The sequence below is a fragment of the Colletotrichum abscissum genome (genome assembly GCF_030869225.1).
Source record: "Colletotrichum abscissum strain IMI 504890 chromosome Unknown Scaffold_60.1, whole genome shotgun sequence".
In the NCBI taxonomy this organism is placed as follows: Eukaryota; Fungi; Ascomycota; class Sordariomycetes; order Glomerellales; family Glomerellaceae; genus Colletotrichum; species Colletotrichum abscissum.
The window spans coordinates 80,619-107,493 of record NW_026850504.1 but is presented as its reverse complement, the minus strand read 5'-3'; the positions used below and the strand labels follow the sequence as shown (position 1 = coordinate 107,493).

Below are 26,875 nucleotides of genomic sequence, written 5' to 3'. Positions count from 1 at the left end.
GCCAAGAGTTCGACCAACCAAGCAGCACAGCCTACTCCTCTACCATATTCGATACCCTTCTACTCTCGAGAATCTCTAGGCATCTCCTACGATATCGCTCAGTACGATCCACCCTTGGCCGGCTTCGCCCCTCCCCTGGCTATGCTCAATGACTCCGAGACTGTGTACTGCAATGCCGTGTAATCCGTCGCCACGCTAATCATGTCGAACCCCTTATCCGCGAAGAACTTGGACTGTTCGCCGCTCGTGCAGAAGATGCCGGCCTTCTTACCCGCCTTGTGCGTCGCCTCGAGGATGCGCTCAATAGCATCGCTCAGCTCCTTTTCGATGACGCCGTTAATCACTGGGTGGCCAATGTTGTTTCCTGTGATGCCGGTCAGCCAAGATCGTCCAACTTGAAGTGAACAAGCGGCCCAAAGTGCATGGCTCAAGAGATGGCATAAACTGACCAAGATCAAAGGGGCCAATGAAGAGCGCGTCAATACCCTCCACCGCCGCGATCTCGTCAATGGACTCGAGAGCCTCCCTGGTCTCAATCTGCACAATCGTCAGCAGGCTGTCGTTGGCCTGCTGCAGGTACTCCGTCATGCTGGGCGCCGGGCTGAAGCGTTCCATGGCGAGAGGCGACCCGAACCCACGTCGTCCCCACGGCGGGAACTTGGCCGACTGCACCAGGTCCTTTGCCTCCTGGGCGGTTCGGAGCAGCGGAACGAGGATCTTTTTCCAAGCGTCAGCCAAGCTTCTTCTGTTTGCGAACACCGCATGTAAATGAAACATTCTCTCTATTCACATGAGGCTTGTCTGCTTACCCCGTGAGCACCGCAATCCAAAGCACCTGAATATGTGGTTAGTCTGATTTGCCCCAGTCATGAGGAAGGGGTAATGCCCTTACGCTTCACCATCCAGCTCTGCATGTCCGGCAACCTCACAATGGGAGATACACCAGCCGCCGCAATGGCAGGGACGGCATCGTGCATGGCGCCATCTGGGAAGTAGGACACCAACAAGTCAGCTTCTCATCTTAATCCTCTCCTTCAGCGTTCAGCATCAACACTGCTCTGATAACTCAATCAAGCTCACCGTCAATGTTCCCATGCTCGCAATCGACCAAGACCCAATCCACGCCGGGACTCCGGGCAAGCACCCGGGAGACGTTGGCGCCGGGAATCATCTGCCACAACCCGAAACTGGGGCCGGCACCCTTGGTGAAGGCCGTCCGGAGCTTGTTGGCCGCTTGCATCGCCGACATTGTAGTTTGTATACACGAATGTGAAGTGGTAAATTGACGAATTATAATGATGGTGTTTATATGATTTGCAAGTGGCAACAGTTCCTGGGCGACGTAAGATACAAATCTTTTGTTTCTTTCCTTTCTGATAGGTTTACTACATGATCAAGCACCGGAATCGGCTCATGATGTGAACCAACCCCTCCAACCCAATGTGTCACCCGCGCCTTATGTCAGATACGCGTAGGCGTCTGTCTGTCTGTCGAGTGCGGGGGTGCTTTACTGATTTCTTCGGAGGGAAAGCCGGCCATGGCGCCCCATTCTACGCATGCACGCGGATAACAGATAGAGGCGGGCCGGGGGAGGTAAAGCGGGTTTCTAGGACAGGAACTCGGTCCATTCCCACCACAGTATCCGTACCATGGGTAGAAAAGACCCACGGGACGGAGATATTCATGCGGCGGGGTAATTGTCGGATGTTATTGGGGGTTATTAGTCTATCAGAGCTACCTTACCCAGGGAGGAAACGTGGGGGAAGAGGTATGTTTGGGCGGGGCTAGCCGAATTCCCGGCTCCCGCGACCTCACCACAGCAAGCTCTCGTCAGGTGCTTGCTACCTGATGTCACCAAAGGTATACACAGAAAGGTAGGTACCTACCTAGATAAGTGCGTGCAATTAGTCCAAGCTTGAGACCTTCGAAACTTCACAAAGAACACAAATCTGGTCACAATATAGACTTTCGGGACTTCAACTCTTCGCCGTCAAAGGATGGCCGCTCCAGAAGCCTACCCGAGCGACATTGTGTTTGCTCGTAGCTTTGCTCTTTTTATTTCGTTGAATGTGGGAAAGCAACAGCTTATTGTACAACTTTCAGGAACCCAGATCTGACGCTGCGGATCGCAAAAAATGCGCCAGCCCTGTACGATGTAGGCATGCGTATGCCCTCTTTTCTCTCTCTCCAAACTTTTCTCTATGTTTGACTTCCCGGATGCAGATTGGTCAGCGTAGCGATGTCTCGTTTGTGGCCCAAAGACGACTCTCTCGATATTTTCGTCCGGGCCTTGTCCAAAAGGGTTGCTCTGCGCGGTAGCAACACTTGTTGCCATAAACGGCCAAGGATCCACTCGCGTAGAGTGTCGAATACCCACCTCTCGCCGACCAAAGCCTGTATAGGTCGCGTTGGGCGTGGTCGTTCGTGGCCCGTCTCCTTACTCTTCCCCATCGTGGGTGACGTTTAGTCCTGGAGGCAGCTTTTGCGAGGATATGTGAGTTAGACCCAATCAAGGCTTCGCAGTTATTGACATACCCGAGATAGTCCTCCTTAATGCTGCCAATCGCCCACATCTCACCGACTTCTGTGCGCGTACCAATTACCTTGACACGCACGTGGGTTCCTGGTTCAATGATGGTATCTTCATTGTTGGTGAACTGAGGCGGTGTCGCGTTGGGATCCCACTTGATCTCGGAAGGGATCAGCTGATAAAGAAATAGCAGCGGTTAGCTATCGACGAAAAGGTACTGCCTGGCCAGCGCGGAAGCGAGAACCTACATGTGCCGACACGAATAACCGCAGAGGCCCCGCCTGGGCGAAAAAGCCCTGGTGATTGACTGAGTAGACCACAGCATCAACCTGGGTTCATGTCAGAAGCCGCTTCCCCGACAAAGCCAGGCAGATTTATAGCAATTACCGTCTCGCCCTTGAAGGGTCGCCAAACCACGGCTCGGTATCCCACCGTGAACTCGGCCAGGCCACTGCCTGGGAGAATGCGACCCTCGGAAATATCGAAGGTATCCATGATGGAAATGATGTAGTAACTTCCTGCGCAGGTGCCTTCCACGTCCTTCAGCAACTTGCTCGTCACCAGCTCGTGCATGTTCCGGCCGAAGTAGGAGGGGTGCAGGGTGACCCTGCGCTCCATGTTGTAGAGGAAGAACATCGTGACGGCTTTCAAGGCGCAGAATGCTCGGAGGCGAGAAGCGGATCGTCGTCGTGTCGTCGTCAGCGATGTTGGCCGTATCCTGCCTCCAACAACGCGTCGGCGCGTTATTAACCCAAGCTCTTCGTATTATATGCGAATAATTCTAGTGCCCGTGTTGATGTGGTCTCAATCGATCCGCGATCGAGTGACACGACTGGAAGCGTGGGGTGAAACAATCGATGCGCGGCTTCCAAATGCAGACCGGTGAGTAGGGTCAGAAGTCGCGAACAAGCTGAAGCTAGAGGGTTGCAACGCGCGACACGCCTCCGAGAAAGAAAATACACGAGGACGGAATAAAGGAGAAGCGCGAGGAATCGGGATGTTGACGAATATCTCCTCTGTGGTGCGCTGAAGGAGATGCGCCGCCAGCGTTGTGACTCGACGGGTAGTGAACGGAGAGGTTGTCCTGAGATGAACCTGACGAGGCTGAGATGGCCTTGTTACGGCAAGAAGTGGCTCCTGAATTTTTTGGCCTGCGGGCAGCCACACCTACACATGCCCCAGGCAGGAAAAGTGGGATTGGCAGGAGCTCAAGCCACACCTTTCACTTCGTTCTACCGCGCTTGCGCTAAAACACTGCGCTAGCGCGGAAGGCCCGTGGCGGAAAGGTCGTCGCTCCGAAGCCGGGGTAAGCGCGATGTTCAGGACGGGAACCTTGGAAGGCAGGTATTTTAGGCGCGACTTGAATAGTGATTAAATGAGCGACAAATCCCATTCGTGGATTGCGATGCTGGAGAGTGCACTGTCAGATGCCAGCAGGATGCGACAAGTGGCGCCATTTGGGCCGCGGATGTGAGAGCCCAGCCCTAATGAGTTGGAGCTGGCGTCATAATTTGGGCTTGCGGCACAGATCACGCATGGAGTCAGTCTGTTTATCCAACGAGGACTGTAAAATTGGCCAGCTTCATGTTTTGACATCCGGATGTCCTTCAAGCTCAATCAGAAGAGTCGGTTAAGAGCCTCCCCAGCCTCCGACGCGCTCACACGACAAATGCACGACGTTAGATTGGGCGGAGGAAATCAGTCGTATGTTTGGTGCATGCACGTTTAGAGATTTTTAGTGGACTCATTCCCCCCAAAATCTCCAGTCAGAAGCCGCCATTGTGGACCTTGTCGCTTCCAGGACTGCTGGAAATCTAGTGGAATCCCTACGAACTCCCCGAACCGAAGAGCAAAAACGCGCTCCCAGCGGCCCCACGGGTACTTGCACCGCAAAGGTTCGGCGGAAGGCAAGGTAACTCGACGTGCTTGGGTGGGACACATATGAACACCATTGCAACCCTGTCCGGAACACGACGGCATTCCCTCAAGTTCCATCATTCGCAACGACGCCAACATCACCAACTCTCTCCCCAGTCGCCCATAGTGCATCCGCGACTAATCTAATTTCTGGTATCGATACGGCCGTTCCAAAGTGCACCACAACCAATCCGTCCGGCCCGCTCACGCTCCAGCTGTTGCCGATCCGCCCGCGGCTGAGCCTCGACCCTGCAGCCAGCCTCGTCTTGGTGCATCTATCCTGCAACAAACCTCGGCTCTCAGTCCACCACATCGCCCTTGGCTTAGGTCTCAGCACCATCTCATTTCATTCACCGCCATCATGTCTTTAGACTTGGAAAAACACCTGACCTTTGTTCGTGAACTGTCCGACTTTCCAGAGTACGTCGTTAGCATGGTTGCTAATGAGCTCACAGTATGGTGCATACCACCATAATACCGTCAACATCGGCATCCACATGGCATGTGTGCCCATCATCTTGTTTTCCGGATTTTGCCTTGTAAGCAGTCAATGAGATGTAACTCGAGTCTTTTCATCTGAGCTCATACAGACTTCCCCAGGCCACCAACACAGGAACTCTCATTCCACTCCCTAGCTGGCTCACCGTCCCTAATCTAGATCTTAACTTGGGGACACTGGCAGCCCTGACTTGGGGTGGTCTGTATGTTCTTCTCGAACCTGTTGCCGGCACGCTCCTGGCCGTCATTTGCTTGGCCGCCACTGCCGCTGGCAACCACTTCAGGGTTGAGAACCCTACCTTGACCAACCAGGCCGCCATCGGCATCCACATCGCCTGCTGGATCTTCCAGTTTATCGGGCACGGCGCCTTCGAGGGGCGCGCGCCGGCGCTGTTGGACAACCTGGTTCAGGCTGTCTTCCTGGCCCCTCTCTTTGTTTGGCTTGAGTTCCTGTTCAAGCTCGGGTACCGTCAGGAGCTCAAGGGCCGCGTTGACAAGGCCGTCGAGAAGGAGATTGCCAAGTTCAGAGCCTCCAAGGCGAACGGCGACGCCAAGAACGGAAAGGCCCAATGAAGTCTTTGCAGACCAGCCGATGACAAAATACTTACCCGGTCTTGCGATGTAAATTCAACCAAACTCACACACCTATCGGAAAGACTACAAGCGATGGCCAAGTGCTTACTACTCCGCCTACCTAACTAACACTGACAGAGATGAGCAAATTTAAGAAGGCTGAGAAGCCATCACAGGGAGGCCACGGGCGAACAGAAGAGACATTGAAGGATTAAGGCCCCAGGGCGTGGGAGCATTCGGGCAGGAGCCATCACTTCATAGGCGGAGTACTTTCATCATATACCAATTTGAGCTTACGCGTATACAGATTGTCAATCGTTGGATCTGTTGCCGGCCGAGTTACAATACTTTATGGTCGGAAAGGAGTTTCCTATTCGGACCCCTTTTGCGCGTTGCTTGCTTTCGGTTATCGTGTTCTTCTTATTTTTGGGAAGGGAAAGAAGCCTCTATTTGTCCATGTCAATTAAACAAGGAAACCCCTCAAAACACATACATAGTTCAACAAACATGAAGCATTCACTCACCAAATCTCCTTCATCCTTCCCCCTCTGCCTCGTCTCTTTGCATCATAAGGTATACCTAAGAATGGTGATCTCTCCCTCTCTCTATCTTGCGGGCGTCACAACACACAAAGGACTGAACGTCGGAACGAGCGTCAGAAACAACCTCGCGGCGGGTGCCTCTCCCCTAATGGGTCACATCGTCTCGGCGATCCTTGTTACCAAACGGGTTCCAACCGCCCTTGCGCTTGCCACTCTTCTTTGCCGCCTTCTCCGGCTCCGGCGAGGGCGGGGGCGTGGGACGTCGTTGAATACTCGGCTCCTCGGGCCACGGAGCGGCCCGCTCCTCTCGATAGCTGTTGGCCAGTTGCTTCATCTCCCTGCCTCTTCTCACGGCGATAGACTGCCTTGCCGGCGATGGCCCATCGGCTTCCTTCATGATCCGGATAGCCTCGTCGGCGGCCTGTCTACCCGAGGTCGTGTCTCTGCCGTAGCGGTTCTCCTTTGTCGGCCGTTCATATGGGCCCTCTTCTGAACTTTGGCTCGTTAGCTCGCCTGAGTTCTGTCTTGTTTGCTCTTCCACCCGCCGTCTCTTTTTCTCTTGTGGGTGTTGTCTCCATTTGTCTTCTGAGCATCGTCGCTTTTGCTCTTGTGAGCGTCGAGATGATTTGCTGATCGGGCTACCAGTACTGATTACAGTGGGCAGACGTCTCGGTTCCATTCTCCTGCGCTTCTTCTTAGTAGTCTTCTTATTCCCGGGCGTCGATGGAGGAGGCGGAGGCGGTGGCGGAGGGAACATATTCTTGGAACGGAGTCGTGGGTCCTGGTATCCCGGATCCCCGCGAGTGTCACCAACCGAAGCAGCAGGAAAGGTAGGAAGAGCGGGGAGAGGCCTATCAGCATAATTCTCGCTCCCCTCAACAAGAGAAGCATCACCGCCCTGAAGTCGAGCAGCTTCTTCCATCTCCCGCTTCCTCAACCCCTCTTGGTAGTCCTCCTGGATCGACCAGTAGTTTGTCCGCATCTTTTCCTCCTTCTTATCCTGTTCCTCCTTACGCCGCCGCGAGGCCGCCAGCGCCGCTGGCGTGAGCTTCTCGCGGTACTTGTTCGTCGTGGTCGTACTAGTGACCATGCCCTTGGTGGCGATCCCGGTCTCCTCGGCAGTGCGGCACTCTGGGCAGGTGACGTTGGGCCAGACGGTGTCGTTGGCGCGGAGCTCGCTGCAGGGCTCTTCGGGGGCGTCGCCGAAGAAGAAGGAGAGGACTGGGCGGAAGCACCAGCCCGCTCGATGGCGCCATGTCTTGCGGCAGGTTACGCGTTTTCGTTCTTGGTGCTGGCATGTGTAAATCGTTTTGGCGAAGCACATTGCTGCTACTCCTATTGGATGAAGTTGCCTTCAATGGCGAACGTGATGCTGGCTTTGGAGACTCAAGTATGTCCACCTACTCCGGGAAAGTCTTCGGTTATGTCAATTGATGTGATATAAGTGATTTTGGTTGCTTTGGTTTGTCTTCTCCGGCTCTGACTTCTCTCTCGTTCAGGATACTTCTATATAGCTCTGTCACAATATAGTCTTTACTCGCGATCAAAGATCATCGACAAAGGGTAAGCATGAGATTTGTTGCAACTCTCTTCATTCATGACAATGCACACAGCCGTTGTTTGGCATAATCTCTTTGTTTCCGTGGCCTCGAACAAGAGAATCCAAGCCTTTTGACACAATACACACAAGAGACTTTGAACACCTGTATCTATTCACAATTCGAACTTGCTGTAATAAGTGAAGACTATGATAGGCAGTCTTACATACGACTGTGACTTTCTTTCATAACTTGATCAAGTGAGTCATTTGCATATCAACTTTGCCTACTACCAAGGTATCGAGCGACTCAACTCGACCTCGACAAACAATTATGGTATTTCGGAGTCTTGCTTCCCGTCTCAAGCTCGAGGCAAATATTCAGCTTACCACCTTTATCACAATACGTGCAGCTGACTTTGGAAACGAAGAAGCGCCATTACTACTACATTACATGCTTACATGCTTGTCAGGTATTGAACATAATGACTTCTTAAGATTATGTAACCGAACCTCTTTAAGTAGTCAAGACTAGGTGTAACAAAAGTTCTTTGTTCTGAACATAGCCTGCCTTAAATGTTCGCTTCCATTGATCAAGAGACCATTTCCTAGTTGTGAAGAAGACCAATCATCAAGAAAACAGAAGGCCTAATGCAGTAGCTTCGTTCTCTCAGTCGCGTCCTTTCGACGTTCTTTCTATAGTTTCATAGTTCACATGGTTAGGCACACAGTTGTCTTTTTTGATTACACCAAGAAAGTTCCAGACTGTTAAGCCCTTTCTCGAAAATCCTACGGAAATCCCTGGTCACCCTTTCCCCTGTCTTCTCACCCTATGATAGTCCATCTTGATACCAGCCTCTCAGGCAGATTCAAATGTATTTCTAGCTCAGGACACCCAATTTCTTCACAGCCGCTTGATCGAACCTAGCTGCATATATCCTCATTTCGTATGCCAGCATGTCTCATCGAGTGGCAACTGCAATAGTTCTCAAGAAGCTGGTACACCACGGCCAATGCAAACTCCAACAGCAGCATAGATGGAGCAGAGCCATTCAGATCCCGTCTATGACGGATTATCCAGCCAAATATCCAGCCACTATCACAACTTTGCCTGTAATCAACCCGGGCAACAACACACAATGGAAGCTCATTCGCTACTCGATGCACATGATTCCCGGATTCTAGACCTGGTGACTTACGACAGAATGAGAGGGGAAATTCAGCTTCCAAGAGCGTCCACGTCAGGTCCTCGACGCTTCGCGATCTCCAATAAGTTGCCCAACGGCGCAAAATGGGCTGTCGAGGATCTTCATGAACAGCTGACTATATGGGGTGATGAATGGAAAAGAGTATGGGAGAACAAGTCAACAGATACCGCGCGGCGAAGCAGTCTCGTTCATGCGCCTGTATGGTGGCAGAAGGCAGGGAGATATACGGACGTGTGGATCGACGAGAGAACGAGGATCGTCATCTATCAGAAGATCGATGGCACCCTGCAAATACTTCAGTCCCTGCGAGAAGGGATCACCGCGTCGTCACACATCTTCTTTGGCTATACGCCGAGAAGAGGTCATGGGCCCTGTGGTTCCTGCCAAAGACCCCTTCGAACCTTCGCCGGCTGCCCAAGATCGTACGAGAAAGCGGAACGCCTGAATCATCTCATCACACTGGTCACACCGAGACGGGCTGTGACGCACGCCGAGATATTGTTCGACGTGCCATCTATAGGAGATCAATGACTGGGTGCAGGTTGAATCGCGAGACTTGTTCCCTGAGGAGATCTGATTCCAACGAGGTGAGACCTTTGGCTGAGGAGATGGAAGCTCTGATGCGTCTCGTAGATGATGCCAGATTCGCAATGTTTCCCACTACCGCGAAGGGTTCTCAGAAGCAGCCGAAGGTTTGTAGAGAAGACGCCAGGGATGAGATGTTTGTGACTGCGGCAAGAGACACTAGGGAGTCACGTAAGGCTCGGCATCCTCCCCCTCGAGATCGAGATGATCTCTCCAGTCGTTCACGAACCAATCGTACGCTCGACACATTGAGCCCCCGCTCTTGCTCAACAATCACAACAAGGAATGAGATGTCCTCGTCCCGGAATGACGAGCAAGTGCTCACTAGGCTTCACTTGGTCCAACGCCATCCTCGACCAGACGTCTCGGTAGTTGTGGGACCGCATCCCGGACACCGAGGGAATATTTCTCGAGTCTCTTGTCGTCCGGGAGCATCAGATTCAGAAGGGGCTGGGCCGCCTTTCGCACGAGAGGAGACGGACCAGCACCGCGTAGCGCACAACGACCACGAGGCACATGGCCGCGCTCATCGCAGGCTGTGCGACAGCGACAAGAAACGGACCCACGTGCGGAGGCAACACGAGGAATTACGGGAGAAACATCCCAAGCTCGGGCAGCGTCGGAGGATTGAAATTGGCGAGGAGGTGGAGGAGGAGAAGGAGAAGGCGGGTTCGCGACTGGGCAATGCGGGACGCAGCCAAGACCGGCGTGACCAGGAGCAGCGGCGCCACGAAGGGGGAGGGATGGTCCGCAGGCGAAGGATTCCCGGAGATGGCAGTCGGAAGAAGCTTGTATTCGCTGCAGTCCCCGCTCGCAATCGCTCTCCCACGAACCCCGTCAAAGGCTCCCCAGGCCAGGTCGTCGGAATGTCTCTGGGCCCTTCCAGCCCGGATGCCGGCAACGAGGATCGGCGGTCTGAAAGGAGACCCGGCAGCTTGCTGCATGAAGAGGAGAAAATATCGGTATGGGAGGCTCGGCAGGAGACACTTGCTACCTTGGAGGGAAGAAGCTGAGTCTTTGCTTGCTATATTCACTATCATACTGCGTGCTTCACGAGCGGGCGGCCGCCAAAGTGCCATCTGTCTAGAGTAGTAGCCTTTGCTTAATTTGGATAATGGTTACTGTGAAGGAGGGCGAAAGACATTATTTGTCGGTTATTGCGGCAGGAATAGATGAATATGGATATGCAACATCCGCTTGGTGGCCTCCTTTTAGTCGTCTCTAAGTTGACAGCCGTGTGACAGCAACCGGGGTGACGTTACAGCTGTCAAGCCAGACATGTTTCCTGGCGGTAAGTTGGGTTGAGATTACCACCTCCACCTACGTATGAGCAAGATGTCTCTTCTTTTTGAATGTCCTCAGAATGTGGGAGACTCCCTTTGTCAGTGACGTCCTAAGATGACGTGCAAGTTCAGCCTTCATTCCTCTCAGAATACCCCTTCTTCACGCAAAGAGGTGCTGAATGTTGAATTTGGAGTGAAAGGCAAGTGAGGGAACAGCCATTCGTCTCAAAATCTTGGCAGGATTCTGATGTGGCTTGCAATAGACCGATACGGAAGGTTGATTCAGCCTCCTAGATGCCCGACCCGTACTTCATGTCCCTCATTTTATTATCCGGGCTGGTTATGGCTTGGTGCCAACAAAGGCGGAGCCCTCCTCCGAAGAGCGAATTCGACATATGCTCGAGAAATACCTCAGGCAAGTCAAGCCAACCGACACAGCCCCACGACTACCTATTGCGGCCCAAGACGGTTCTCAATGTCTCGCATCTAAGATGGCGAGCTATGGCGTGAGAGGCGGAAGGAGTTACCATTCACAACTTGACTTGGTCAGAGTGAGAAATGTGTCGTGTCGGCCCGCGACCGCCTCTTGCCAAGGATGAATTCTTGAGCATGTCAGATGGCGGAAGCCTGGAGCGTGATTCGACAGACTTGTTGGTGAGACCTTTTCAAAATCTTGCCCTAGACAAGCTGTCAGTTCTCAAGTTTACTTCGGCTCTAGGCGCTTATGTCTAGGCGGCTAAAACGGGGTTGGGCGGGAATGCAAGCTCCCGTTAGGGAGAGCGGGAAAGGAGGCAAGTTGAGGCTAAGAGGCTTTGGGAGGCTGAGACAAAATAGACTTATTGTTTTTCTCACCTCACAACCTCCTACGTAAGAATTTCTCCGACAATCATCACGATTGCATCCACCTATGTGTCCCGCCGACGAAAGCAGAAGTTGCAGCAAAGGACAGGCGGAGAGACAATTGCAGCAAGAGGCTCGAAAGCCATCTTCTCGAGAGGATATCCTGGCAAGCGGGCTCCATTGATCATCTCCTGTGGATCGTTTCGGGAGGGGGCAACTTTCCTTCGACGCTGCCGGATATTGAAGAGCCACGCCGTAACATCATATCATCCGAGAGGTAGTGTGGTATGTGTTCCTACCGGTGATCGGCGGCGGGAGCAACGGCGGGCGAAGAATGAGCTGACTCTGATCACGACAACTCCCCCCCGCAAACGTCACTAGGCCTTCGGCCGAGATATTCTTTTCGTGTCTCATCGGAGGATATGGGTGGATATGGGGATTCGCGCCTTTCCGTGACGGAGATCGGGCCTGGGCGGAAATTGTGAGCCCCCGTGGGACTCATTCCCGCAAGCTGTTCGCAGATGAAAGGCACCAATGAGGAAGCAAGGAGGAAAGATGCCACGATCCTCCCACCGGTGGATATGTCTCACGTTTGAGTTATCCATCAGAGACATGACAGGACGGATCTAGTAGCGCGCAGGCTGGAGCGACGGTCAGCGATTGGTCGACTTTGACGGGAGGAAGCTGTCAAAGGCGCTTGGCCTCAGACTTCCCGCCCTCCCTAGACCGCCTTGGCCCTAGGAGCCAAGGAGCCTGGCCTTTCGTGCCCGCCCAAGGGTCCCTCTTCATGGTTGGCTCGGTGTCAGGTTCCGAAGCGAAACCTCTGTGATGGGCCTCTGCGGGAAATGTAGCCGGGAACTTCACGAAACTGTCACGCTCAGCAGGGGATCAACGTGAACCACACGTTGAGGATTCCTTGCGACCTTGGCACTGATGTGGGCCAGTCGAGGGCAAAGCCGACGAAGACGGAAGGCAGACTGACTGCTCATCGACGACAACGCCGACGACGACAATGTAGAGACAGCTCACCATGATCCCTCAGTTCGTCGATAGCCTAATTTCATTATAAAAGGCCTCGTCGTCCGCCGTCCAAATCGTAATATCTCTTCTCTCATCATCACACCGCGCCTTCACTACAGGATAGTCAGCCGCTTCAACTCTCTCAACTCTCAAGTCTTCGGATCACTCACTACCACTTCTTCTTCAAACCAATCCCCCTTTTCTTCGGAAACCCCAACCATCAAAATGAAGTCCGCTGTCGTCCTCACCACCCTCCTGGCCTTCGTCGCCGCCAACCCCGTTGCCATTGCCAACGTTGACAACACCAACGCCATCGCCAAGCGCAATGTCGAGCTCGAGGCTCGCCAGCTTGGTGGCATCGACCTTGCCACCCTTCCCGGCTTGGGCGCCCTGGCGGGTCTGGGTCTTCCTGGTCTCTCTAACCTCCCCATCAGCCCGAGCAACGTTGTTGCCATCCTCACCGGCCTCTTGGCCAGTGTCCTCAGCGTTGTTGGCAACATCCGTAAGTGAATTAAGAGCTCGTAGATCGAACCGTTTCAACTGACAAATCCAAAAGGCCAGGGTGTTCCCGGTGCCGGTGCGATTCCCGGCCTTCCTGCCATCCCCACCATCCCCGGTGTCTCCGTTCCCGCCGTCCCCACCGGTGCTATCAGCGCCGAGCAGCTCACCGCTTTGATCGGTGCCCTTCAGGCCCAGGTCGCCAACGCCACGGCCATTGGCTCCGGCCTCCCCGCCGGCCTCAGCTTGGCCCAGCTCCAGCAGATCCAGGCCATCATTGCCACCATCCAGGCCCAGATTGCCCCTCTCGTCTCTGGCACCGGTCTTCCTTCCCTTCCTGGTGAGTACTGTCTATGCCATTCACCTTCGAACAGTTACTAATACTTCAAATTAGGCGTTCCCACTGGCGGCCTCCCCGACCTCGGCGGTCTTACCTCCGGCCTCGGCGGTCTTTCCGGCGTCCTCGGCCTTATCACCGGCCTTCTCGGACCCCTCCTCGGTGGTCTTCTCGGTGGCCTCGGCGGCGGCCTCCTCGGTGGTGGTCGTGCTTAAATTCGAGAATCGTCGCAGGCCGGTAACTCATTCGGGCAGGTACTCTGCAGCCACGGAACTGCACACCCATGACGAGTTTCGGCATAATTGACAACGCCCCGTCGGCTTGTCGACCGGGCTTCTCGCAAAGCACCTTTTCCACAATCACTCCACCCACAACTTCCAGCATGCGGTCTGCATGATAGCAAAAAGTTTCCGAAGACTTTGAGAGGAAAGGACTGGAACGCGAGGGATTTAGCGGTGATCATTCAACATCAACCGGGGACTTTGAACTTTGTTGCGGGCATCTGGCGAGTCCTAGCGGCTCCTTTTCGCCTTGCTTAATCTCTTGTCTTTAATCATTTTTTACCAACCTAGCTTCTCTTCTACATGTCCCCCAGGACAACACAATAAAAACTGTCGATCCTTAAAACTTATCGTCTCTCACAGTGATACTCTTTATGAGTGGATAGTACCGACCAGCCGCGCAAGAATCGATAACAGCTGATTATTCGGTACGATTATGCCTAGCAGATCAGCTCAAACCGACGTTGTGTCCAGTACACGAAGAAGAGGCGTGTTGAATTGGGCAATATTGCCTTCGAGTTGTGTCTTTTCCATCGAGTACCAAAGCCATGTAATTCGCTGATCAACGCAGTTTGGTTTGCATGTGGCAATGATTTGCGAACGAAGGGATGGGTGGGCAGAAGTTGAGATGAACCGTCGTTGGTCGTTGCAATGGATGCATACTCTTCGATAATCGAATAGCCAGCCACCCTATCGGGCTATCTGAGATAAGCGCATATTGAGGGGCTGCAAGGGAGCCAATGCCAGGTAGTGGGTACCCGATCTCTCCGTCTCCCCTTCCCCACACACCTACATCATCCATCGAAGCCTCCTCTGCGATCGATAAACCGAATTCGCTATCTTTCAGCTTTGACCATCATCTAGCTTCGTTTTTTACCTTTGAGCTCCCTGACGTCAAGCCACTCACTCGCACAGCCAGCGGCGGGCGTTTGCTTTCAGAGGAGCAGGGTGGCACGCCGGGCAAGGGTACGGCATTGCCGCTGTTGCTTCTGCTCCAGCCCTCTGGCTCTCCCGGTTCCTGCAAGCCTCGAGTCTGCAAGGTCCTGACGGCCCAGCCGTTTCCAAGAAATCCCAAGAATCGGGGCCAAAAGATGACCAGACGATGCCTGACGCGAACCCCACGCCGCCGCGTCTATCGGGTCAATCTCTGCTCTATCTGAAATCTAGAACAGCGGGACGCGGCGGATCCTCTGGCATCATCCATTGAGACGCGGTGATCGAGGCTTCCTGTTCTTGACTCGAACGACTTTCTCGATCCATCTGTCTGCTGATTGTCTGATCAGGCTGGTCTCCTAGGATGAGACGGTGGAAGAGTCTTCCGAATCCTACCTTGTCCGAATGCGGTTTGCAACGTCGGTGGTGAACAAAGCTGCTCAAAAAGCGTGGACATTCTTTCTTAGCCACCACAAGTCCAGCCTAACCCACGGTGATAGGTATCACAAGAACGGCTGGCTGCGCGTGTTGTTGAGTGCCTCCGAAACGAGGGCCCCGATGAGAACAGCAGGACCCTGACGCAGGATGGCAGGCTGCATCGGTCTAGACGCATGATGGCTGCTGCTGGGCGGCGCGCCGGCAGAGTTGCCGTTCGGCGGGCTTCCCCATACTTTTACTCCTCCCCCGCCGATCGTTGCCTTCCGCGGTGGAGAGAGTGGGCGGGAGCGTGAGCCAACGAACGATGATCCGTACATACGTCCCCAATGTCGTACCTACTGACATGATCGTTGTGGCAGAGAAGCAGCACACCAGACTGGGCGCAGCTTGAATGTCCAATGGCGATGATCCCTTTCTGCCCATTTCTCTCTTGTCTGTATGGCTGCTTACCTATCCACTGCAATCATTTCGTCAGAGCTACTATGACATGTGCACCAGGACGTAGATCTCGTACCGGTTTGGGCATAACATCACGTGTCGAGCTCATGATTCGCGAGGGTTCGCATGGAGAACGCCGCAGACATGCCTAGCGTAGCAAGCGTAGTAATACCTACCGCAGAGAAGAATCGAGCTTCCCCTCAGATGTTTCTATGGGTTTCGTAGCGAAGCCTGGCACTTGATTGTCATCCGTTCCAACCATGGGGTCTCCCTTGCTAATTCCAAGATGCTTCGGGAAGCGGGAAACTCAATGCTCAAAGAGGATAGACCGTGCCATTTTCTCAGGATCGACGACATCTGACTGGCTCTTGATGTCAGACTAATCCAGCATCTTGTCTCCAGCTGGGAGCCATTGCATCGCATCGCAAGCTATCAATCATGCCAGGTTCAGTGTGATCAGACCATGTACCTGCGCGGGGTAACGAGAGCGAGGGGCAGTTAGGGGTCTATGTCTTGCTTGTCCATCGACTATTACGCACTTCCCGTTGGTTAGTAGACGGCAGACCACAGCAAAAATGATGGAGGGAGGAGAGCGCCAGCGCTCGACCTTCTGCCGTTACGTCGTCGATTAACAAAGCCAAAGCACTCTACAGAGTATCTACACTGGTATTCGACGATGCCCCTTTCCCTCGAGCGGGTTCCCCGTTCCCGAGTCCCCTTACACTAGCATGGTAGCTCCCCACGTAGCCAAGTAGCGTTAGTCTTTCTAGCGTGTGATGGTGACAGACGAGTAAACACCGTCATCGTTCTGACCGGCCCATCGACAAGCTTTCCCGCATCCCTTGTGTCTAAGTACCTTGTTATCGAAGAAAGTTAATTCTTTCTGAGTCATAAGTACAAGAATATAGTTTTAATAAAACAATATAGTACCCACCCAGTACTTAAATTAAAATACTTTTTTAAGCTTACTATAAGAGAAAAATGACTATATTACTAATTACCTACTATCGAGGTCCGTAAGTAGCGCTATAGCTTTAACCGTAATAGCTTCGCCCGTAATAAGTAAAAAGTCTAATTATAAGTCCCTTAAAAGCCTCTCTTTAAGAGCTATAAGAGCCTCCGAGTTAAGTTAAAATGCTTACTAAAATACTAATAACTAAACTAACCCCACGATAACGGCCTTAATAGAGGAACTAAGAAACGAACTAAGAGATAATGCCAGAATCCTTGCTAACGTTGGGCACGATCTACGAAGCGTAGTAACGCAGCCGCAGAGTATTGTTAACATGTCCTACGCTAAGAAGGGTATTATTAGTACTAACGAGACGGACAGGGCCGTGTGTAGTACCAGCCTACTAACAAGCTATCGAAACTGCGATTCTGGCGATCCCTTGACGAGGGAGAGGGTAGAATGGAGGAAAGGATGGGTGACTTGTGAAAAGGGTTGAGGTTGAACAGTGCGGAATTCGAGGGCAGGGTAGCGTCTATATGTACTGCGGCAATCCTCTAGTAATGCAAAACGATGGAGTTAAACAGTGGCATCCCTTGTGTCAGGGGAGTGGGCGGTGGTCTCATTGGTGAAGTCATTCTCAGGGTGTGGGTGGTACAGGATCACCATGGGCCCTTGTTCGAGCTACCTACCTTGAACGTATGCCCTATGGCAAGTCGAAGCTCGAGCTAGGTGGTGGGTGCTTCGACCCAGCTGTGACGCCGGATTGCTTATATACCTCCTCTTCTTCCCCTCATATCCTCGAGGTTCCTCATTGCATCACAGCTACAAACGCCTTGACAACTACAACCACAAGCCACTTTCGATTAGATATCAAATCACACACACATCAACACCAACCGTCATCATGGACTCAAGCAAGAACGTCGATATCCCCGTCTCTCCTACCGGCCGCAGACGTGTAAGAACCCCTTGAATCCAGCTTCACACGCCACGCTGCTCACACGTGTAAACCTCAGAGCTCCGGAACTCTCTTCCAAGGTCTCATGGACCAAAAGCGCCACGACGGCAACGCAGCCCGTAGACAATCAATGACAGATTCAAAGCCGGCGCCGGGATTCATCGGGCAGATGTGGCATAAGTAGGTTTATCCCAATGCTTATATTACACACTACATACTAATGCGCCTTTGTAGCTGGACTCGTGGCCCTGCTAGCCCCCCGAAATAGGATCTTTGTGACAAGAGCATGGCGATAAGGGAGTTTGTAAGATTGAGTGGGTTTGGCGTTTTGGGACAGACGAGAAGCCCTTTGAGGTACTCAGTTTTGTAAAGTCACACGGCACATTAGCCTGTCACATTTTGCCGTACAGAATATGGAATTCTAATCTCTATTGACTGGGCCTAAATATCCTTCATGATGATTGTGACTAACACATTATCCTCCCACGCGTGCATTGTGGAAGACTTCAACATGGCGGCGAGTTTCAACCATCTATTGGAGACTGTATTATATGATATGCATACAGCCCTTCGTCAACAAGCTCGTAGATGATCAACTTGTTTCTACTCCGAGAGTAAAGGTGGTGGGTTTTACATTTCGATCAGCGGTGTGTTTCTTCCAGAAGAAATGGTCGATCTACATTTTATTGATCACATACTCCAGTAACCAAAAGTTTTCAATTCTAACTCAGTTTGTCCATTGCCGCAGAATCCGTCGACGCTAGGAAGACCATGACACGTCAAAGCTGGATGTGGGTCATTGCCGTCAACGTGTTGCAAAACACAAAAAGGAAAGTCAAGTGGGAACGTGGTTGGGGACAAATGTCGGATCTGAATTACGACTGCCAGAACTATATCCTAGGAAATCAAAAGTCATCCCACTCTAAACAGTAATCCTCCACCCGCTGTCCCCCAATGTCGTCAAAGTTTTAACCAACCTCGAAAGTCGGGAACAAGTGCCAGGCTTGCATTCCCATGGCTTGAAGCCAGAATACCCCACCTGTTGCTTCCCCTTGTCGCGTGGTCCCACCGTAGAACCCCAAAACTGTTGATCGAGACGCGAGCTTTTCTCCATGGCCACAGATGTGACCACATCAGAGAGACGCGACCAGCCCAAACTCATGAGCCCTTTCGGGCCCCCAATACAAACGTTGTCCCCACGTATCGGCACCCGGATGGGTGGTGGCGTGTATCGTGGGGTAGATCCTCCTCGGCCTAGTCCGAGATGCTGGCTCCGGAGCAAAGTAGCCTCTGCCGCGAGAAATCGTGAGAGTTGATGTGACGATCTCGGCATGTCGCTCTTACTATCGCGCTTATCTCCTTCAGAAAGGACCCCGTCTGTAGGCACTGGATAGGCAGACTGTTTAAATATATAACAGCCTGCGTACCCCCGTCTGTCAGGATTCCGACAGCGGTTGTGTTGCTCAATCTTTTCCATCAGTCGCCCACAAGCTGCAACGGTGGGTCGGACTCTTGAGCTTCGCAGCTGAAGAGCACCAAACACAGTACGCGAGTACGTGCTACATCTCGATATTTCCGCATAATGCGAATTTTAACACAGTATATGCCCAGAGGGCGATTGTGACAAGAAATACTGACATTGCTGTCGATCTCGATCGTCGTTTCAACCAGGTTGCCTTCGGCGGGCCTGGAAGCCGGTCCGGAGACCGGGGCCACATCGGCCATCTTCGGGGGCGGGGGCCGGAGCCGCCCACCTGTCCAACGCTCATGATCCGGTGATCCGTGGATCTGAGCATAATCTGGACATTTTCGTGCGCCAAATGGCGTAATTGGGTTGCCAGGATAACCTTTCCTATTCGCAGAGGGAGACAGACATAATTCCCGAACTGCAGCTGCAAACCCATCCGTGCCGATCCTCAACGTAGAGAATCGGGGCCTTTTAAAGTCCTGCCCAGGACAAATCATGATCAGGGCGCCGTCCTTTTTCGATCCAATGTCCTGTAGCTCAGGTTAGCGGTACGATCAAGGCAGGACAAGTACGGTACAAAATACTTACTATCCATACCGTTTGGCAAAAGAAAAGAACCAAGAATGCCAAAGTCTCAGACAAACATGTCATTATCGTGACGGGTCATCAGAATTAGGTAGAGTATGTCGAAGTCTAATTGCTGAAGAAAGGAGATAGTGTCGTACGTCTTGGTTGCCCAGCCTTGGGAACGTCGCAAGTCTAGAGATCGTTGCTAAAGTGGGTTAGTCGGGGAGCTGTCTTGCTAGAGCTATAGTTTTCGGGACATACCACATGTGACTCCATAACGAGTATCATAAACGTAACCTCAATACATGGGCTGTATTTGCCTCTCTATGTCGTCCATTCGTTGCCATGATGCAACCCCAAGGCCTTTTTACGTCCTGCCCAGGACAAAGTGACGAAGAAAAGGCCAGCGAAGCCGAACGGATGTCTTAGGCTAAACTCCAGCCTAACACCGCGTGCGCCTCCAAGGCCCCTGATCAGTGCGCAAAGCACAGTACGGTGATATATTCGTGATGGTAGAGAAAGGGCAGCTCATATGAGCTCACTTGCTCTGTCGGCCGACAGCATGTCTGGAAGCTGGGACTGTTGCCGTTAGGCAAAGCCCAACAAGCAGAACAAGGCTGCGACTGCGTACCTTGAGCAACGACTCAAGATTACCGCAGCACCTTATGTTGCGACTGGCCACGAGAGGCAGCAGTCTGGTCGTCATCGTTGGAGCATGCCGTCGCAGACTGACCTGTCGGGATAGAAAGTCTTCCGGCCGGAGGGAGCAGGATCAACGAGCTTGCGAATGATAGCAAATATCGTGAAAGGGTGGTAGAAAAAAGAAAGCTGTTGGCTCAGAGGCACAACACGGGAAATTTGCTCAACCATCCATGGTGCGGGGGGATTGTTGATTGCCTCTGGGACTTGACGGCGTCGAGAGGTCGTGTTGAAGGATGTGAAGCTGGGAGAAGGCCGAAGAGGGAGAGGAGGGCTAGAGGTGGGTATTTGTAGGGACGTGTGGAGGGGGTGGTGGAAACTGCCTTCATGGGCCAGGGCACCCGACCTGTCGCGCGTCAGTGGTGGTAAATCAACCGGGGGAAACTAGGAAGCTGGCGCGCTTCCCTCAGCTGCTGCAAGATGCTGGAAAAGTAGCAATTATTGACCAAAAAGGTTTGAAAAACGTTTAACGGTAAGAATAAAAATCGAAGGAACGAGACAGCCTACTTTCTCGGGAAACAGACGTGATAAACTCGAAGCTGCAGCTGCAGGACGCGACATTTTCCGGGAAAGGATAGGTGCACGGGCGCTGTTAAGGCAAGGTACCTCACCTAAGTCACTTTTAGTAAGGAAAGCGCGCACTGTACCTACCTTCACAGTACATATCCGTAAAGCTTAAGTACTATTAGTAGGTTAAGTAGCTAAATGCTCATTTCAATCATTAATTGCTGGCTTTCTTCGCTGGCACTACCTGATACCTGACGAGTTTTGAGTACGAGAAACCAGCCCTGACTTCCATAGAATCAAGAAAGTGGAATTCTATTCCAGCAGGTGGATCTAATTGGTTACAACAGGTCCTTTTCTTTCTTATGGGAGCAACCACCGAGGCTTATCACCTTGGAACAGTGAACTTGACAGCAAAGGTGCGAGGGCAACTATAGCTTATTTGAACGGAGCAGCCGCTGTGGGGTCTGTATTTCATTGAGAACATATACTGACATTCATCTTGACCGATGCCAGCCAAGCCTTTCTGAAGTACCTTACATCATGCTCCTACACTGACCATGTCGCCGACTCGTATCACTGGACGGCGCGTTCCTTCTCCGAGCAGTGCCTTAGTGGAATCATGGCTCATATGAGTGCCAAAGTACACTTTGCCGTCGAACCTTCTGACCTTGCTCAGCGTCACGAAAGGTTCCTGGTGTCTTTCGCCGCTCTCCTGGTCGACGCATACCATCTGGCATCTGCGGCAGGATCCCAGCATAGTGAAATCCTCACCACCAATCGTGAGTTTTGTCCATCCATCCTCTGCCCATGGGAGATGGTCAGGGTCTTGAGTTGGCCCGACCAAGATATTGCCTCGGAATGCTTCGGAGGGAACTGGTTCCCCGCCAGTTGCCTGGATTTCGTCGTTGAGGGCGCGCAAACTCGATGTATTGATCAGGAGTATTGGGCTCTCATTGGAAAGTAGAATCTTTGCTGGTGATTGTTCAGAGTCCGAATCCGGCGGAGAAGGCAACTCTGGAGATGCCCCGAAACTCCCCTTTGGCACCCAAACTTGAGGGTGCTGATGTTTCTGCACCTTGGCTTTTGAGTGACGCATACTTGGTCCCTGTCCTCCCGCTGGAAATCGTGCCAATGCGCATGGCACACCGAGAATATCACTGAAGAAGCCGTTGACATGATCGGAGGCATACACTTGCGTCGTAATCTTGTCGCCGCATACTCTTGAGGACCTCTCACGAGGGCCGCCGTTTGTTTCGAAGTAAGTGGGATCCGCAGATAGAGGAACTGAGATCTCGTCGGGTAGGTGAGAGAATTTTCTCCCTCTGTACGCTACACGCAGCGCGCCACCGTCGAAGTCAAGAGTGGGTTTGATGAGGGCCATCTTGGGATACCTCTTCTGGCTTAGTGCCTGTCCTGACCCTTGGTGGACAAGACACCACTCTCTATCCCAAGCCAGACCTTCGGGCATGACTTCCCAGTCCATACCAAGCGGAACAGAAAAGGCGCCACAGCTCTTGATCGGGTAGACGCTGATGCCCTGGACCTGGAACCCTATCGATGAAGTCTGGTTTTCGGCGCGACAGTCATCAACTGACACTTCTTCTCGATAGAATTCATCAATAAAGTCGATCAGGAAGTCAACGTCGGAAATAGTGCTCATCGCACCAAGACTTGCTCGAATAACGCCAGTCGGCTTTCCAGCGATGACATCTTGGTCAGTGCCGCAGCGAAACCCAGCGGAGAAATTCTTCCTCATCTCCCATGGGCTCAGGCCGAGTGCTGAAGCGATACCTCCAGGACTGCAGACGCCGCCGGTTCGAATATGTAAGTTCTTCAACGTGGCTAATTTTTCAAGCTCGTATAGACTGATCCAGGCTCCGGCAGCGTCGCGAATGTTGAACGAGACGAGTGGCCCGCTTCCTACGGAGCCATTAACCTCGCTGCGTCGTTCTGAGTAGATAGTGCAGACGGGCAGCCCATTTCCATGTTTGAGGCTGGCAAGTCCATCGTGTAGTCGGTTTCTAAGAAATGCTGTGTGCGATGCTACGCTACTCATGCTTCCGAAGAGCTCTGCGTGAACATCTAGAGCAGCATCAAGTCCTATGATGTTATGAAATGGAAGAGTGCCGTCCTCTAGCCTCTCATGAAGGAACGTCGATTTTGGAGCATGCCATCTTTCTTTTCCGCAGACAACCATATCGACGGTGCCACCCCCGAAATAGCGCCTTTGATTGAAAATCGGCTCGGCCTGCCTTCTAACAATCAAAGCGCCAAGGTCTGGAAAGCCAAAGATTTTGTAAAGACTCAAAACCGTAAAATCGGGTGCCGTTTCCGAGTTACTGAGATCTAGAGGAGAAGTGGCCACTAGTGAGGCTGCGTCCAATAGCGTAAAAAATTGCCGGTGCGAGACGGCAGGCGACTCTCGCAGTAGAGATGGCCACGTTAACGGGTAACGTCGCCCATCCATATGAGATTGAGCTGAGTATGAAAATAGCGTGGGCGAGTCTGATGCTTCCGAATCATCCAGAGGAGATTTCCCATCAATCCAACGTCTCACATCGCCATCCGCAACGCATCTGCTCTCACGCGCCTCTTCGCGAACCCCTATTATACTTGTGTGGCAAGCTTGGTGGTATACGTAAGAAAAGCCCTCTGGTGAGGCTCGGAAGGCGTCGGAAACAAGTTTGATCCCAGCTGTGGTGTTGGAAACGAAGACCAAGTCAAATTCCTCAGGGTCAGCGTTGAAAAAACGGAGAAGTCTGAGGCGAATATCTTCAATGCGAGAGGTGCTATACTGAGAAGAAGGCGAAGCGGAGTGGGGGTTGCCCAACAAGTTTGATGTCAATTCTGCAGAGAATCTGTCAACCAGAGACTTGGCATATAGCGTTGTTCCGGCATGGTCGAGATATATGGAGTCTGTGTTGTTGGTCAGTAAGTTGAGATAGAATAATTGTAGTTGATGAACCAATGAACCTTTGATCATGGGGAACTCCCTATCCCTGAACTCATCCACTCGGGAGTTATAGCTTCTCATATCCGCGTCAACCATGACGGTGAAAAGTGTTTCCACGAACACCACAGGTCGTAAAAGGCAAAATATGAGTTGGTAGTCAGGGTTGTTAGGGAGGGATATGGAAGTAGGTAAACAGCAACGTTGGGAACGTTAGTGACCTAGTGACCCCTCTGTCTAACAAATGCGCCGGATTAGGTGAGACGAAATGCCCGTCCAAGCCCATGCATATCCGAGTGAATGTGTATATGAATTCAGAGATTGTCTGTGTCTCATGACACGGGACTCTCACCTCAACTAGGGGGGGTCATTATCAGTTTATGTGTAGACTCTGTGTCATTGTGGGAGAGAATCAAAACACATCTGCGAGGAAAAGGAAGATTGCCATGAGCCAAGACAGGTATCGTGGGATGGCGGCTTTGTCCGCCGTTCATGCTAGAATGCCGGGCACCTCCGCTGCCTCAATAGGCCGGTCGTCGATTGCCACAAGCCGTCTGTGGCCGTCATGGGGAAACAGGGGTAGACAGTGCGGTCGTAGGCGATATGAGCCGACACTGTGAAACCAACCGTGTCCCAATTGCATTATGTAAGGTACCGCTGCGCACGAGCCTGGAAGTAGGGGAGGGGAGGCACGAAGACAAGACCCCATCTTTCTGGGTCGCGTACGCACGGACCAAGGAACTCCACCGAGCCGTGTTTAATTGAATCGCGAGAAAGCGCGTTCCGCGACCCTGGCATCGCGTCGTTCCCCGGTCATCGTGCTGGCGCGCGCCTACCACTTAATTAAGACTCTGCGGTTCCACTTACAGCTTCCGACTTCCCACACCTCGATACTTCCTACTTCACTTTTGTTGGTACCTCGAACAAGCTTTCCTGCGTTGTCTACTTCGGAGTTGTCAGTCACGATTGCCTCTTCACCATAATCATAATCCCCAGCAACAATGTCTCGTGCCTCACTCGGCAAGCGGACGAGGTCCGTCCAGGATCAAGGTAGGCCCTATCACCCCTATAAGCCAAACGCACTTTCTCACACACAGCCCAGATTTGGTCGACCTTCCTGCCAAGCGTACCAGACGGCAAACTCGAGCTGCTTCAGAGAACGACGAAAACGCGGATCCCGAAGTAACTGCCACCACGCCAAATGTCGACAACGATCTCGACGACACCTACGTTGAGCCGGCTGCGAAGAAGCTCCGACGTTCCCCTTCCCAAAACTTCTTGAAGTCGATCCCAATCACGCCTCAGACCCCAAGACACCGTGATGTCTTCGCGAACTCTCCCTCGACCCCTCGCCAGGTCGTCAAGTCTGCCGGCAAGCTTTTCCAGAGGCTGACGCCCCAATCTCCCCTGACTCCCGGCTCTCTCCAAACCATCTACCATTCTGCCCGGCAGCTCTTTGCTCGGGGTGCCGACCCAGGCGAGCTTGTCGGACGCGAGAAAGAACGAGAGCAACTGACGGAATTCGTTCAACGCTGCTCCTCCACAACCCCCAATGGATGTCTCTATGTCAGCGGCCCTCCTGGAACCGGGAAAAGCGCAATGGTTAAGGAGATTACGGATAAGTCCACAGAATCGACCGCTGTGCGTCAAGCATATGTCAATTGCATGAGTGTTAAGTCATCAAAGGACCTCTACAATACCTTGTTAGAGCTTCTTGGACACGAAAGCGATCTACCGGAAGCATTGGCGATGGAGGAATTACAAAATATTTTTGTGACGAAGAAGAAGGGCTCACCTGTCTACTTGCTCGTCTTGGATGAAATCGACCACATCCTGACGATGGGTTTGGAAAGCCTGTACCGGTTGTTTGAATGGTCTCTGCAGCAGCCTTCGCGACTGGTGCTTATTGGAATTGCGAACGCCCTCGACCTCACCGACCGCTTTCTGCCGCGTCTGAAATCCAAGAACCTCAAGCCGGATCTTCTTCCCTTCCACCCATACTCAGCCGCGCAAATCAAGAGTATCATCAGCACCCGTCTGATGACGTTGTTGCCGGCCGACGGTAGCGACAAGACGCTTCCCTTTTTCCATCCTGCGGCGATTGAGCTTTGCTCGCGCAAGGTTTCGAGTCAGACTGGGGATTTGCGCAAGGCTTTCGAAATCTGCCGAAGAGCACTGGACGTGGTTGAGTCAGAGACCAGACGGCAACACGAGAACGAAGCAAGAGAAAAGGTTCTGCAGATGACACCGTCCCGGAAGCCTCTCGGCGAAAATGCGAATATGGCCGGCTCCAGCGGGTCCTCGAGGAGCGTCTCACACATCGCTGCAACATCCCTTAAGGCGCTGACAGCCGAGAGTGCACCCCGTGTGCTCCTCAAGCATTTGAACCAAGTTACGCAGGCGGCCTTCAGCAACGGAACCAATCAGAGGCTGAAAGCACTCAACCTTCAACAGAAGGCGGCGCTCTGCTCATTGGTGGCCCTCGAGAAACGCAACCGAGCGCTGAGGATGACCACTGGCCCGTCTACCCCCACCAAGTCACAAACGATGGCACCCACAGTCAAAACTCTGTACGAGACGTATTCTATCCTTTGCACTAGAGACTCAGTTTTGCACCCGCTGTCAAGCTCAGAGTTTCGAGAGGTCATCGGAAGTCTGGAGACACTGGGTTTGGTCAACCCTGTTGATGGAAAGACAGGTGGACTTGTGATGACACAGACACCCAGCAAGAGAGGCCGCAAGGCGGCGCTTCCCACCGGAGAGGACAAGCGAGTGGCCAGCTGCGTTGGCGAGAAGGAAATGGAGAACATTGCCGAGGGTGTCGGAGCGGGTATTTTGTCGAGCATTCTCAGCGGCGAAGCATTGGATTGATCATTACAGCATAGCATAAAAGTGTAGAAGTACTTGGGTTCATTGTGCATTTTGCATGGCATCGGAGTCCGGAAAGGCATGGCACGTGGCGTTTTTGGGGATTTGTTGCGGGTCGATGGACACGGTCGGCAGGGCAATGGATGTCAAAAGAATAGGTTGTCTGGATTTTGATCGAAACGTCACTTGAGAGTTTGGGGAAATAAGGGACTGAGGATCATGAGGCTGAGCCCAGGGCATCAACATGGTATATGCTCGAACAGAGAGCATCGATGGGGTGCGAAAGAAATAGAGAGACGAGACATTAATAGCATGATACCAGACGGTTAAAACGAAACAAGGCTTGTCGAAGCAGGCAAATATCACCCGAGTCGCTTACTATGTATGTCCGGCGCACGCCCAAATGTGAAGTGAGTGACGATGAGGCGAAACGAGGATGAGGAGCTGC

The 26,875-nt window shown here is 52.6% G+C and overlaps 11 protein-coding genes across 11 annotated transcripts; 5 read left to right on the top strand and 6 right to left on the bottom strand.

Moving 5' to 3' along the window:
* Nucleotides 1–98: 98 nt before the first annotated feature.
* On the bottom strand, nt 99–1,249 carry CABS01_14954 (HpcH/HpaI aldolase/citrate lyase family protein; the record flags this gene model as incomplete). The annotated part of the gene is made up of 5 exons (XM_060548292.1): nt 99–364; nt 450–717; nt 810–835; nt 893–985; nt 1,081–1,249. The coding sequence occupies 5 exons, from the start codon at nt 1,247–1,249 to the stop codon at nt 99–101; spliced, it is 822 nt and encodes a 273-aa protein (XP_060392288.1).
* Nucleotides 1,250–2,463: 1,214 nt separating this feature from the next.
* CABS01_14953 (DNA-directed RNA polymerase II subunit RPB7) lies at nt 2,464–3,166 on the bottom strand (the record flags this gene model as incomplete). Its single annotated transcript, XM_060548291.1, has 4 exons — nt 2,464–2,479; nt 2,536–2,705; nt 2,779–2,859; nt 2,918–3,166. 4 exons carry the CDS (start codon nt 3,164–3,166, stop codon nt 2,464–2,466), a joined length of 516 nt encoding a protein of 171 aa, XP_060392287.1.
* A 1,642-nt stretch (nt 3,167–4,808) lies between these two features.
* On the top strand, nt 4,809–5,518 carry CABS01_14952 (uncharacterized protein; the record flags this gene model as incomplete). Its single annotated transcript, XM_060548290.1, has 3 exons — nt 4,809–4,841; nt 4,903–4,986; nt 5,048–5,518. 3 exons carry the CDS (start codon nt 4,809–4,811, stop codon nt 5,516–5,518), a joined length of 588 nt encoding a protein of 195 aa, XP_060392286.1.
* A 687-nt stretch (nt 5,519–6,205) lies between these two features.
* On the bottom strand, nt 6,206–7,384 carry CABS01_14951 (uncharacterized protein; the record flags this gene model as incomplete). Its single annotated transcript, XM_060548289.1, has 1 exon — nt 6,206–7,384. One exon carries the CDS (start codon nt 7,382–7,384, stop codon nt 6,206–6,208), a length of 1,179 nt encoding a protein of 392 aa, XP_060392285.1.
* A 1,621-nt stretch (nt 7,385–9,005) lies between these two features.
* CABS01_14950 (uncharacterized protein) lies at nt 9,006–10,403 on the top strand (the record flags this gene model as incomplete). The annotated part of the gene is made up of 2 exons (XM_060548288.1): nt 9,006–9,561; nt 9,829–10,403. The coding sequence occupies 2 exons, from the start codon at nt 9,006–9,008 to the stop codon at nt 10,401–10,403; spliced, it is 1,131 nt and encodes a 376-aa protein (XP_060392284.1).
* A 2,355-nt stretch (nt 10,404–12,758) lies between these two features.
* On the top strand, nt 12,759–13,583 carry CABS01_14949 (uncharacterized protein; the record flags this gene model as incomplete). Its single annotated transcript, XM_060548287.1, has 3 exons — nt 12,759–13,035; nt 13,090–13,371; nt 13,426–13,583. The coding sequence occupies 3 exons, from the start codon at nt 12,759–12,761 to the stop codon at nt 13,581–13,583; spliced, it is 717 nt and encodes a 238-aa protein (XP_060392283.1).
* Nucleotides 13,584–17,314: 3,731 nt separating this feature from the next.
* CABS01_14948 (uncharacterized protein) lies at nt 17,315–17,636 on the top strand (the record flags this gene model as incomplete). The annotated part of the gene is made up of 3 exons (XM_060548286.1): nt 17,315–17,368; nt 17,427–17,548; nt 17,603–17,636. 3 exons carry the CDS (start codon nt 17,315–17,317, stop codon nt 17,634–17,636), a joined length of 210 nt encoding a protein of 69 aa, XP_060392282.1.
* A 654-nt stretch (nt 17,637–18,290) lies between these two features.
* CABS01_14947 (uncharacterized protein) lies at nt 18,291–18,701 on the bottom strand (the record flags this gene model as incomplete). Its single annotated transcript, XM_060548285.1, has 1 exon — nt 18,291–18,701. One exon carries the CDS (start codon nt 18,699–18,701, stop codon nt 18,291–18,293), a length of 411 nt encoding a protein of 136 aa, XP_060392281.1.
* A 143-nt stretch (nt 18,702–18,844) lies between these two features.
* CABS01_14946 (uncharacterized protein) lies at nt 18,845–19,487 on the bottom strand (the record flags this gene model as incomplete). The annotated part of the gene is made up of 2 exons (XM_060548284.1): nt 18,845–19,366; nt 19,434–19,487. 2 exons carry the CDS (start codon nt 19,485–19,487, stop codon nt 18,845–18,847), a joined length of 576 nt encoding a protein of 191 aa, XP_060392280.1.
* A 1,660-nt stretch (nt 19,488–21,147) lies between these two features.
* On the bottom strand, nt 21,148–23,658 carry CABS01_14945 (MOSC N-terminal beta barrel domain-containing protein; the record flags this gene model as incomplete). The annotated part of the gene is made up of 2 exons (XM_060548283.1): nt 21,148–23,525; nt 23,583–23,658. 2 exons carry the CDS (start codon nt 23,656–23,658, stop codon nt 21,148–21,150), a joined length of 2,454 nt encoding a protein of 817 aa, XP_060392279.1.
* Nucleotides 23,659–24,560: 902 nt separating this feature from the next.
* On the top strand, nt 24,561–26,430 carry CABS01_14944 (cell division control protein; the record flags this gene model as incomplete). Its single annotated transcript, XM_060548282.1, has 2 exons — nt 24,561–24,609; nt 24,662–26,430. The coding sequence occupies 2 exons, from the start codon at nt 24,561–24,563 to the stop codon at nt 26,428–26,430; spliced, it is 1,818 nt and encodes a 605-aa protein (XP_060392278.1).
* Nucleotides 26,431–26,875: the final 445 nt, after the last annotated feature.